At 42.2% G+C, this 12,574-nt stretch overlaps 1 protein-coding gene across 2 annotated transcripts; it reads left to right on the top strand.

The window, feature by feature from the left end:
• The first annotated feature begins 264 nt into the window (after positions 1-264).
• LOC308363707 (alpha-endosulfine-like) lies at positions 265-9,136 on the top strand. Of its 2 annotated transcripts, none has more exons than XM_080836537.1 (3): positions 265-409; positions 3,955-4,077; positions 4,946-9,136. In XM_080836537.1, the coding sequence occupies exons 1-3, from the start codon at positions 353-355 to the stop codon at positions 5,114-5,116; spliced, it is 351 nt and encodes a 116-aa protein (XP_080692663.1). In that variant the 5' UTR covers positions 265-352; the 3' UTR covers positions 5,117-9,136. The 2 variants fall into 2 exon arrangements, with proteins under 2 accessions (XP_080692663.1, XP_080692662.1); XM_080836536.1 differs by having other exon boundaries at positions 3,952-4,077.
• Positions 9,137-12,574: the final 3,438 nt, after the last annotated feature.

The following is a 12,574-nucleotide window of genomic DNA, read 5'->3' as shown; positions in this document are numbered from 1 at the left end:
TTTCAAAAGATGAAACATGCGTCATTAGCATTGTTCATACTTTTCGAATATACTTTTTCACAAATGTATTTCTGATATACAAACTTATTCAAAGAATAGATACCAGTGTATTTTGCTTATTCCAAAGAGGTGCAAATACAATTCTTGGTGTCTCTTCCTGAATTCCTCATTGGTTATTATATTTGTCATTCATCCCTCCAACGCCTCCCCGAGTGACGTCAGATGTGTCAATCGCCATTTTGGACTAAATAGGAAGATTGTACAGGAGTGCCGTGGGCTGAGGGCAGAGTGGTGCTTACATAAAAGCTCCCTTATTCAGGCGCTTAAACGTTACTGTTTCCCAAGTAGAAACATGTCGTCAGAGAATCAAGAGTCCGAGGCGCCACTGGAGTCAGGAGAGGAGAAACAGGTAGGTTTTATAGTTTACCTTGGTCAGTGCAGGGCTTCGGAAGCCATCTATCCAGGTCTAAACCCCGCTACGTCGCTTATTTTTAACCAAAGGCTTACAGTTACATTAACCTGGCATCCAAAAATTAAGACAAGACCGGTATTTTGATTGTAACATTGCGTTTTAGCCATACGTTATAAACTGTCGCCATACTATGAATGTGTAATTACATGTCGTGACATCGAGCTGGTCCATATTGGGGCAAGACTCGGATATCCTGCCTTAATGCACAAGTTATCCTCTCCAATAATGCTGGCTAGGTGATCAGTTACAACAAAAAACGTTCTCCTCATTGGCTGTTGCTGTTGTCAAGCTTCAGAGGTGTCTTCCGGTTCTGATGACTAAATATTTCGTGCGCAGCTCTGCCATGTTGATCCAGTTCACAGGAACAGAGGAGAAAGAGGCGTGATCGCTGTTGTTGAAGCTTTGGGTGTCCATGTGAAGTGTCACTATCTCAGAGCCAGAAACCTAGATTACCAGGGCACCCCTCTTCTCCATAAACACATAAGCACCAATTAAGGCAATCAATGTAGGATACTAATTAAGACCCAGTGTCATTCTTTAAGACACTCACCCTACACAGTCTGCAAGACAACAGGCTATGTTTGAGTCTTGGGGGTACTTGAGCTGTTGAGTAGCAGGCTATGGTGCCTTTATTAGCTGGCTCTGTAATCTCCTCAATTCATTACTTTTGCTATATGAATCCCATTATGTAAAGCAATTGTATTTGTCCTAACCAACATTTATAAATTAACTCCGAGTCTTTTCAAACAGAATATTAGTGTTATGTATCATAAATCAGTGTGTGATGCAGCTGACTGCAACAATGTTTGCATGTTAGATACAACTGAGTGTCTAAATGCCGGCGCTTGGTTCTGCGTTGGTATCTTATTGTTGCGTAAAATGTACTCATAGCAATTCATGCTCCCTTAATGGTGGCGGGTGTTGCCAAGCAATTCACACCCAGAACAATAGGCTTGCGTAAAATCTTGTGTAAAATGGCGCAAGTCTAGAAAAATCGTCCGACGCACGCAAGACGTGAAAAGACGCGCAAGGGGCGCGCAAGGGCTTTACTTCTGTGGTAGGCCACGTGAAGGTAACATACAGCAGCCACTGTCTTTAATACAGTGTATTGTAGGTACCCCTTGCTTAACCACTCAACATTCATGTCACTAATCAGTTGTTGCCTCTCAGGCATAATTAATAATCAGTAATGCAACTAAACCATCTTAAATCATAACTATACTGCATAGCAGGGTTCTCACAGCTTACATCATCCCACAGCTCTGCTACCTGATTTTACTGCACAGATTGCCCATCAGCAACCCTATGGTAGGGTACTGTATAAGCTCAAGTGCATTGATGCCATTCTGAGATCTAAGTATAGGCTAGCAGCCACGCCACACTATACTGCCACCTCAGCATCCCTTAATTACCTTAGCATTCACCAGACAGAATGCATCAGCACACAAGAAAGATACTTTAGTTTATTATATGCATTGACAGCCTGAGTGAAACCTACATAAAATCCCATTTAAAGAATTGAAGTCACAGATGTAGTTACCATAACAAAGAAAAAAACACCACCACACAGCATGGAGCTCATGACCCCGTTCTGTGCAAGTCTCTTCAATATTTTACCCTCCTGCAGTTCTGCCAGACTGTTTAAGAGCCAACACGCGTCCAGACGCAATGCAGTGACCAAAACTCAAGATGAGCATCATCCTGCCTACACATTGATTTAAAAACTGGACTCGCAAGCCCAGTGGGCACCTTTTTCTCTGCAGGGACTTGAAGCCACAGTGGCTGGACTGCCCTGGGAGAGATGGGCCAGGGCGAGGCGGTGGAAGCTTGTGGCCTGTGTGCACTCTCAGCAGACAGTCTCCTCGCTGTGGCCTCAGAGTCAGAGCTGCAGAGCCCAGGGAGAGTACACAAATATCGGGCTGGTAGTGCTGTTATCCCTTTTCAACCCGAAACTGATCTGCACCAAAGTCCTCTTTTTGAGGTTATCGTTTTGGATTTGCTTTGGTTATGAATGATGGAAGCTTGGACAGTCAAAGCTATGCCTGCAGGTGGGAAGGCTTTACCTCAGTGACATGTGAGCGAGACATTATGCAAGATGAATATGTGGGTGTTGCTTGTTTGTATTACGATGACTTGGAGGGTACTGATAAGGAGGTTCAAGGTCCTGAATTCAATGCTTCCTGTTTGCAGATATTTAAGAAAGATTTGTTGCCTCTGGATTGAAATATGAGCAACATAAAAACCAGCAGCACACAGCTCCCAGGGCCATCATTATCACAGTAAAGGCGGGGTTGGTTCAAGCCATGCTATCCATTTATGTCTTTATTTTCAGGGCTGTAAATGTTCTGTACCTTGCTCATTTGTGTCTTATTTTAAAATTCAAATGTGCAGATGCACTCACTCCCCATCTAAAAGACTTTTCATATACAAAGCACACATTCAGGTAGAATAAACACAGAGCAACACTCCTTAAATGGAGGTATTTGGCTCACCTGGTGCTCATCTGGGTGTAGCCTGTATAGAGGGCCATCTGTCTCAGACAACTACGCTTCAAAATGTATCCTAGCCCCATGTGCTAGGGAATTGCATGGGTATAGGTATTTAAGGCACCTAATGCCAAAAGGAAGGGATCATCCTGTTGGATCTGTAAAGCCCTGTCCACATTAATGCAGCTGTCACCCCAGGGACTTTTAAACACCCCGTTCAAAGCACAATTACACATCTACTGGCTGCAGAAAAACCCATCACAAAGCCGTGCTTTCTGGCCTGTCCAAGTCTTGGTCTTGCATAAGTGACTACATCCAGGGTAGTCAGTGACAGTGAAACCAAAGACAACCTCAGTGCAAATATGGGGTTCAGGGACTGTAGGATTTGGACGCTGGGGCTTGATTAAGGAGCACCAAAGCAACTATCCTCACTGAGTGCTGTGTTTTTTATTAGGCTTACCTTTCTCATTCATGCTAGCAAGAAAGACGACTTGTTTAGGTTTTTTGTAAGTGCTACTCAGAGCTTGGGGTGCTGGAATTAAGTAAGTATTACAATTATAGTATTGGCCGCACCCATTTAATTGGCCGCCCTGTGCGGTCCGCACACCCCTACACCCCACGACGCTACGCCACTTGAAGTGCTGTCTCGTCAATGCAAATACCAACCACTGAAATGCATATGGGTTGGCTTTTACCTTACCTCCTGTTTTGCCAGCTTGTTCAGAACTGGCATTGTGTGCAAGTGTCATAATACATCATAATATCACAATGATGCCACATAATATCAGCACAACAGAAGCATATCTGCAGTTATCAATGCAAACGATTGTCCATTTTCAAGACAATAGTTCAGACATATTGAACATTGGGGCACACCCAGTTCAGTAGTGCATAACCAGGAAAGGAGGCAGTTGTCAACTGGAGAGGGCCTTTTCATATGTCCTTTATTGCTGTCATGGTATTCTCTGTCTTAATGGGCAACTCTGTCCCCAGCAGGACTCCCAGGAGAAGGATGCCAACCCAGTGAAGTCCGAGGAGGCAAAACTCAAGTCCAAGTACCCCAACCTGGGACAGAAGCCTGGAGGGTCAGACTTCCTGATGAAGAGACTACAGAAAGGGGTAAGAGACTGTCCCTCAGTAGGTTATTATCACACAAGATTGCACACAGTTGGAAGGGGTTTCGGTCAAACAAGGGTGGTCCAGATTAATTTTAGCTTCCATCCAAGCATAGATCTTGTGGCGTCACATGCTACTCATGTCCTACGGCTAGTCTTTTAAGGGGCAAAGAGTTCGAAGTAGCATGAGGTCAGAAATTCTAGTTCAGAATATCTACATTTAGGTGACTATCAGCTCTAACAATGCACCCCAGTCAAATTGAGTTTTTGAGGATTTAGCACAATGAGAAGCTTTGTCATACATACATTTCAGTCGTTCATACATCAGTTTTTATAACGTTTGTGGATTTTGACCACAGGAGCTGAATTCTCTAACTGTCTCCTGAGGGGCCTTTTTAACGTTCCATATCACTACTAGTAAATTATCCACGTACAGTACTTAACTACTGCATAAAAACAGGATGCACTAAAATAAAGCATTCCACTTCAACCCCAAAGCACATTTTCTGTGAGAAAATTGTGAAGTAAACAGGGTTGGAGTGCACTTTTAAATGAAACTGGAAATGCCTACGGCTTCCCTTCATATTCTAAGAGGTTGTCACATGTCATAGTAATTGCAAATGGCACATTGAGAGCGTGTGAATGTGTGCGGTTTTATGCTCTGCCTGCGCTTCTGTTGCACTCACATTTCTACAGTGGAACTACAAAAAAAGGCACTGCAGGCATTATTTGTTAATCTCTCTCTTTCTTATTGTCTTTCTCTTCTTTCTTTCTTTCATCTTCTCGCTCTCTCTCTCTCTTCTTTCATCTCCGCCTCTCTCCCTTTCTTTCTTTCTCTTCTTCATTCTTTGATTTTCTTTCTCTTTCCGTAGCAAAAGTACTTTGACTCGGGCGACTACAACATGGCAAAGGCCAAGATGAAGAGCAAGCAGTTGCCAGTGGCTGGTCCAGAGAAGGGGTTGGTGACGGGGGACCACATCCCCACGCCGCAGGACCTGCCTCAGAGAAAATCCTCTCTAGTTACCAGCAAGCTGGCTGGATAGAGCCACCCACCCACCCCCCTCACCCCTATACCTCTACTTCTAGACCCTCCAACTGAGTATGCCCCCACCCGCCACCCTCACCCCAACCCAACTCTCACCTCCCCACCAGGTTCCTTACCAGGGTCTTGATGCAGGATGCAGGTCCGACACACAGCCCATTACTGAAGATGAGTGTGGATAAATCAATCTCCAGTTTCTCCTCAGATAGAAACAATAACTGTCTCATCACTGCTAACTGTGTCTTCACCTCCACCGCCACATTCATCCCTTAGTTGAACCCCCCTCATGCCCCCACCACCACCACCACAGACTCATCCTTCCCCAGGTCAGCCACATACCTTATAGCACCAGATTGTCTTTTAAAGCCGTAGTGTTATGTAGAGGCGCACAGGTACTCCTTATCGAAGGCCAATATGTTCTTCATTCAAATGAACTAGAATTCAAATCCAGAAAATGTTCAACATGAGACTCGCACGGTAATATTTTCTCTAGAGAAGAGGCAGCAACGTGAAAGTTCAGAGTTTGTTTTTTTAGAAAGGGATTTTTCCCCCCTAATTGACTGATGTGTCCTCCCAAATGTTCTTGCACACAGTTGTGACCATTCTGTCCAGGCCCACAATTAAGAAAATTCCTGTTTTGGCCGACACAGGGCCATAACTTCTTGAAGCACAGTATGTTCTTAGTATGAGCTCACCTACAATAGTCTGTTTGAATTCGCACGTTACCTGCCTCAGTGGGCAATGACTTCTAACACAGGGAGTGACCGTAATCTGCATCGCTTCCGGTTGTGTACCTGTTATCGATACCAGTGCACCTCTAGCGATACCTTCACAACCAAATATAACCAATGTTGTCCTGGATACTGGCTCTGTTGCATCACATTTTGTCGGTGTGCCGAAAAGGGTCAGCATCCTGTCCAAACAATGTATGGAACCAAAGAAACAGAGACGATTAGACAATGAAAAATGTTAGTTGATCAACTCAAGGAGTCTGACGGTTCCACAAGGCCTGTCCTTAACCAATTGGAATCACCCTTATGCAATCGGAATGTGCTCAACGCTTGTTCAGTTGTTGAGCATGTTTTTCTGGTGCTTGCCCAACACACCAGCCATGTTCAGTGCCCTGTGTGGCTGTTGTCTTGGATGTATGACCCAAGTATTCATTTGTCATCTGGCACCACCGGTATTTCCAAAAGTAAGGACCTGAAAAAAAAGGAGAATTCTTTCATGGCGCATGTTGGATACATAGTTTTTATCTTTAGTGATAAACTCAAACAGTTGTGTAGATAAAAGACAAATATGAATTGACAGAATAGTTTTCTTAACTCATAGACAAATCAAAACCACATTCCACGTTAAATTCCAATCAACAACGTCAATAAATCTGCAATCAGTCAGGCATGTAAGACAGTACACTCCTTACAAATGTATAACTATTCTTATGAGTCATGTACCTATAGTAGTGGAGAAACTGGTATGAGGAATTAAAAGAATGAATTTGATTTCCCATGTCGTTGCTGCCGATGCTGGTGGAGCTTCGGTGTCCCACATCATATCCCACCTCCTACCCTCTCCACCGGTCGCTCACTGGGTACAAAAAAATGGTGGACAAAAAAAAAAAACTAACAAAACTGTATCTGTGCTGTACCATACCGGGCTGGGACAGGCAGCGTTCTCTGTGATCACTGCTTCTTCTGTTGTCATGACTACTACACTTTCTGTAACCAAGGGTGGTGGGTGTGAAGTTGTCGAGAGGGGTGCCTGTGTGGGTTCAATACCTGACCATAGCCACTGGAGGAGCACAGCCAGTGACAAAGGCTTAAGTTCTTGTCAGAGAGGGAGCTGTTTACTCCTGTTTGAGTCGTAATGCTGTGGGAATAATAAGAGCTGAAAGTGCAAAGTCACATATGTTGCTAATTCTGTTTTAAAAAAATGTTATTTCGATATTGTTGGGTAAAGTAAAGAGAGAAAATTATGTAAGAAAAAGGAGGTGATGCAGCCAGTTTATGATGCTGCCATGGTCACTAACATGTGGTGGGATGGAAAAAGCCAAGGATGATGATGATGCGATGGAGTTTGTATCAATGGCAGACAGAAACATCTCAGGTGTTTAAGACAGCATGTATTACTTAAAATCGCTTTAAATAATGGATGTTTCTATCCTCCATTACCTGAAACAGGAAATACCCCTAATTATATTGTTTTTTTTTGTTTGTTTTTTGGGGGGGAAATTATGATCTTGATAACCCTAAATAGATGGATCTAAATTGTTGGTATGGAATGTTTGATGGTTTCCTGAAATCATCAAACATTCACAGTCATCAGCTTGACTCTCCATGTCTGTCTTTGAAAAAAGCCTAAACTGTGAGGCCTTCCCCCGCACATTTCCACTTTATTGTTATATTGTCATGGTAACAAAAAAGGTGAATATTACCTCATGTTTTCAAACATACAGTCCAAAAGGAGAGTGAGATTAAGCAGCCTTTTCTTTCACAGCCAATCATCTACCAGGCTGCCATCTATTTCATAGCCAATAATAATTTTGGCTACCTCTTCATCATTCAATCATCAGATGGCTTGCTTCTTTCATATCCAGTCATCAGCTATGCTGTCTATCATGCCTCAGCCAGCCACTATGTTGGCAACTTGGCTGGGTATCAAACTCGGAGAATCTTTCCACTGAGTTCTAGAAATGTCCAGTTGACAATGCACGGCCAGTAAATGGTGTTCAATGTGGAAAGATGGCAAGAAACCTACCTAGTGATCATCTTGTTCAATGTATCACATGTGTAAAAAAAGATTCTGCTCGAGAGAAGTGAGATGGGCTTTGAGAACCGGGAAAGTCAGACAGAGAGGATGTTGTGCGATATGAGTGTATATATTTTTTCTGCCATCTGCCTTAGTCCCAGCCTCATGTAAATAGCTGTTGTTTCTCTTTCGTTACTGCTTATATATCACAAACTGTTGGTTTCATTTGTATTTGGTTTCACTTTTGCTCGTTCTCTCAGTTTTGTCTTTTTTTTTTTATTATTGTTTCGACTCCGCTGCTCCCAAGTTGACCTGTGTGGGCAGAAGTAGGAAACTAAAATAAAACAGCCATGCATCTACCGCCCCCAACTAGTACAGTGATTCGCCTGCAGTGCCCTCCAGAATGACAAACAACTGAAAAGGCCTATGTGTTGCTTATTGTGAACACAGTGTTAACTGGAATGTATAGCTGCTATATGTATGGAGAACAGAAAGGTGCTATATGGAGGTGATTAACACACAGGGGTCGACCTTGGTACTTCTAATGTAAACCTAGAGGAATGTCATCTTAGGCTTTGGACAGTCCTGAAGGCGGAGGCACTACTGCCGTTATCAGTGGGATCATTTGTGCCCCCTGGCCCAGTGCAATGCCTTGTTGGGTGGTCAGTAAGCCTGTAAGGGAGAACTAGCCAGCTGTCTGAAGTTAGCAGAGGCTATGGGGTGTGGTCACACCCATCAACTTGTGTCTCCATAACACTTTCTAGTACCAGATGAATCAAGTGAACAGTCCCACAAGCAAATACCAGACATATCCCCCTATTCTACACTTGTACACGGGTACATTTAGATTTGTTTGGGATAGTATGGTGTGAGCCAATTAAGAGTCTGTCTTAAGTCAGCTCATGTCTGATTGCCTTTGCTCATGTGGGCACGATCCTTCTATGATGCATAGTCAATTTGAACAGGCCTCTCACTTAAGATGCTTCTGCAAAATAGGAAAAGATAATGCTTCATAGTTTCCCCTACAGGGTCTCTACACTACTTGCCATTGTGAAACAAATGTTTATTTTTTCCTTTGTTTAATTTTTATTTTGTTCAAGTTTTGCTGTTGAATTATAAACTTACTGCTGTAACAAACAAACTGCAGATTTGTGCCAGGAAAGGAGTAAATTGTTGGACTGGAAATGGGACAATTATGGTTGAAAATGTAAAGAATGTCTAATAATGTCAGTGTGGAAAGGACTTTTTTGTCAGTATTTGAAATAAAATTTTACATGAATTTCAGCTTTCAGCATTTGTTGACATGCATTACCGAATACCTACGTACAATGGTATACATACTGTTAAATATAAGTGTCTGTTTGTGGGGCTGTAGACATCAGAGTTCTGATGTGTAGTGATTATTTCCTTCCTGAGGAAACATGAGTCAATACTGAATTACATGCATTACTTCAGTCTGGCCATATGACTAGTCTGACTGTAAATATGGTGCCTTTTTATATTAATGACACAGATTGGCCAGTAGGGGGAAACATCATAGCATACTGAGCTGAAGACTACATATTTGAGGCTAGCAGGATTCCCAGGGGTAGGGTTTGTTCATCGTCTTTCAAAACCAGATTTGAAGAAATTGAGAACAGTTTTCAGCCCACACGAAAATCCTGAAACCCTAAGCCAGTATCTCAAAAAGTTAGTGAGCTACACATGCTGAAAACCCATTAGAAGATCAAGAACTTTTTTTTCATCAAGTTTATATATACATTGAATTTACAGACTGTTGTTTATGTTCAACAATCGTAACAAGGGTTAAATAAGGTTGTTTCAGATGCAGTATGTATTTTGTTTTCAAAACAACAAAAATCCATTTAGCACACCAAACTTAGACTTTAGCACACCAAAAACACATCTATACAGAATGCGAACACTTGCAGAACAAACAAGTTGTAGAATGCACAAGAAATGTATGTTTACTTTCGACAACAAAAACTATACACTGGACCTTTAGGGCGTATTCACACCTACCCCGTTTGGTCCGGACCAAACGACCAAACGGATCAGATTTTCGTTGGTTCGGACCTTTTGGGATGGTCTGAATACAAACCACCGAACTCTGGTCCGGACCAAACAAGCGGACCGAGACCGAGCTGAAAGGTCGGACTCAGTCCGGATCAAACAACCCTGGTGCGGACCTTTTGGAGGTGTGAAAGCAGACTGGACCTAATCCCAGACTTTTTGCTATTTTGTACCTCGGGGGCTTCCGTCGTTGGTCTGGTGTTGCTGGGTAACAGAGTGTAAAGTGCTACTGTTACCGGTATTCATTTGTCAAACTTTTGGGAAAAACGAAAAATCTTAATACAATGAGTAGGGGACAAACCTGGGCCGAGGAGGAGACCCGTGCGCTTGTGGACATTTGGACAGATGCCCACATTTCATATATGTTGGAGCGTACACATAAAAACGCGACGTATTTGGCATATTTTCTGAGAAAATGAAAGAGGTTTCAATCGTTCGCCTGATCAGTGCAGGCTCAAACTGAAAACACTACGCCAGACGTAGGCCTAGGCCTATATAAAAATTCGGGACACCCTGTCAAAAAGTAGTTCTTCCAGTGATGCCAAGCTGAAGTTCAAATACTGGCGGCGGCCGTCTTTATTTAAAATTCGCCGTGCATATGTAAACTATAGCGTTTTTGCCGGTTTCCAGGGTCAAATTCAAAACTGACACCTAGCTGGCTCCATGCACCATCGAATTACCTTTAAAAAGAGCCCAGATTTAAGAAATTTGAACTTAGCCTACTACTTGAGAGAAACAAGAGCATTAAATGTATATCGCGGGTGCATATAAACATGAGAGGGAGAGAGAGAGAGATGATGGAGGAGTAATTAAGAGAGGGTAGGCTATATGGATTCAGCTCTCTACAGCAGCAGTAACATTGTTACACAGTTGTGAAAATAGCAAAACATTGAAAATGCATATAGATTTGATAATATTAGCAACTAGAATGCGTTTCGTGAACGAACTGCGAGAGTGTGCTTGCTCTGTGACAGAGAGAACAAGTGCCAATGACTTAACATGTATTTACATCTACTCAATCAGTGTAGTGGGGCCTTCTTCCAATATATTTTAGCAAGCAACCAAGCTCAACCATTATATTTTGGCTCCAATGACGTTTAGACATATGAGGGTATTTTTGTTGTTCTGTTTTTGTTTGTTTGTTTGCTTGTTTATTGTGAAAGGGTCTAGTGTGTTACATTTGGTCATAGCCTAATAGTTCCAGAGTTTCGTTATACTGACTTACTGAGCTAAGTGAATTGTTGAAATTGTTATCTTGGTAAAAGGAAACATCTCTGCAACAATATTGGAATGAATGCGGTTACATAGCCAGCTTTACTTAAAGTTTATTGTAAGATAGGCCTATATGTTAGACTTAATGCAGTTCTCTCTCAACAGTGATGTCTGGCTTGTTATATGTTTTATCCATATAAGGAGGGGGCAGCTAAACTCGAAGACTCTCAGAAAATATCTAAAGTGTAGCTCACTAAACTAGAAATATATTGAAATGCCATGAGATGTAGGCCTACCACTAACCATTTCACATTTACAGACACCTATAGACATGACACAAAACATCTTCCAAAGACTTTATTATCTCAGCTGCATTATTCAGTAGCACAAAGTAGTCTATTACATTCATATTTACTTCATGTAACCCTGCCATAGCGATACAACACCTTTTTGACAGCCTATATAGCCTAATTGCAAAATTAAATATATAAATAAATACTACACTGAAATAACGCAAACAAAGTGAATCTACAGTGAGCCAACGCTCGTCCACTGACAGTGTGGAAGAATGACAGCGACGTGAGCCAGGCTACATTCCAAGATTACGTTACTAGAAATGTCACTTTACATGAGCTTTGTTCATAAGCCATGAAGTCCATAAAATAGGAATACTCTGTGTACTAACAGTATAGTAAGACCGGTCATATGTTCAGAGAGCTTTCTAGCAACCAACAAGTTACAAGTAGGATAAACATATTAGCGAAATCTGCGTTGTCGACAGACCATCGTTTTGACTGGAGTTTTGATGTGCTTGTTAGCACCAAGTGGATTACCTCATCTACAATACATATGGGCTTGGACTCAAATCACTAGTAGGCCTACTTCACGATCTTCTATGGTTACCAGCAGATAAGGTAAATAATAATCGCCATATTTGCTTTAATGTTTTATAGAGTTAGGCCGCGTTCACACTAGACTTCTTTTTTTAGAAAAAAGCGCCGCCTTCTGCGCCTTTTTTACATGCAACTCTATGGGAAAAAGCAAAAAGGCGGACGCCTTTTCAGAAAGGCGCCGCCTTTTATAAACTTCTAAAAAAGCGCAACCTCCGACGCCTTTTTGAGTTCAATTTTCTCAACTTTTCAGAAAGGCGCCGGGTGACGTCAAGCGCCTTTTTGACAGCTGACCTATCAGGACGAGGAGAGTAGGTAGTCGCGTACCTTCCCTAGTAACCTTCTATCTTAGTTTAACCGACCAAACGCAGTAGACCATCGTATTTGAACCTAGAAGTTTTTAGTTTAACTTTTTTTTGCTTAGATTTTTAGAAAGTTACCGAGAAATAGACACTGTACAATTTACAAACCACATTATTGTATCTGAAAAATACGTCTAAGAGGATTTGCGAGGTGTCTGAGCTATGATACCTAAC

This window comes from Sprattus sprattus (genome assembly GCF_963457725.1).
Source record: "Sprattus sprattus genome assembly, chromosome: 4".
Taxonomy (NCBI): domain Eukaryota; kingdom Metazoa; phylum Chordata; class Actinopteri; order Clupeiformes; family Clupeidae; genus Sprattus; species Sprattus sprattus.
Note: the sequence above shows the minus strand (reverse complement) of the source record. Positions and strands in the feature narration are given on the sequence as shown.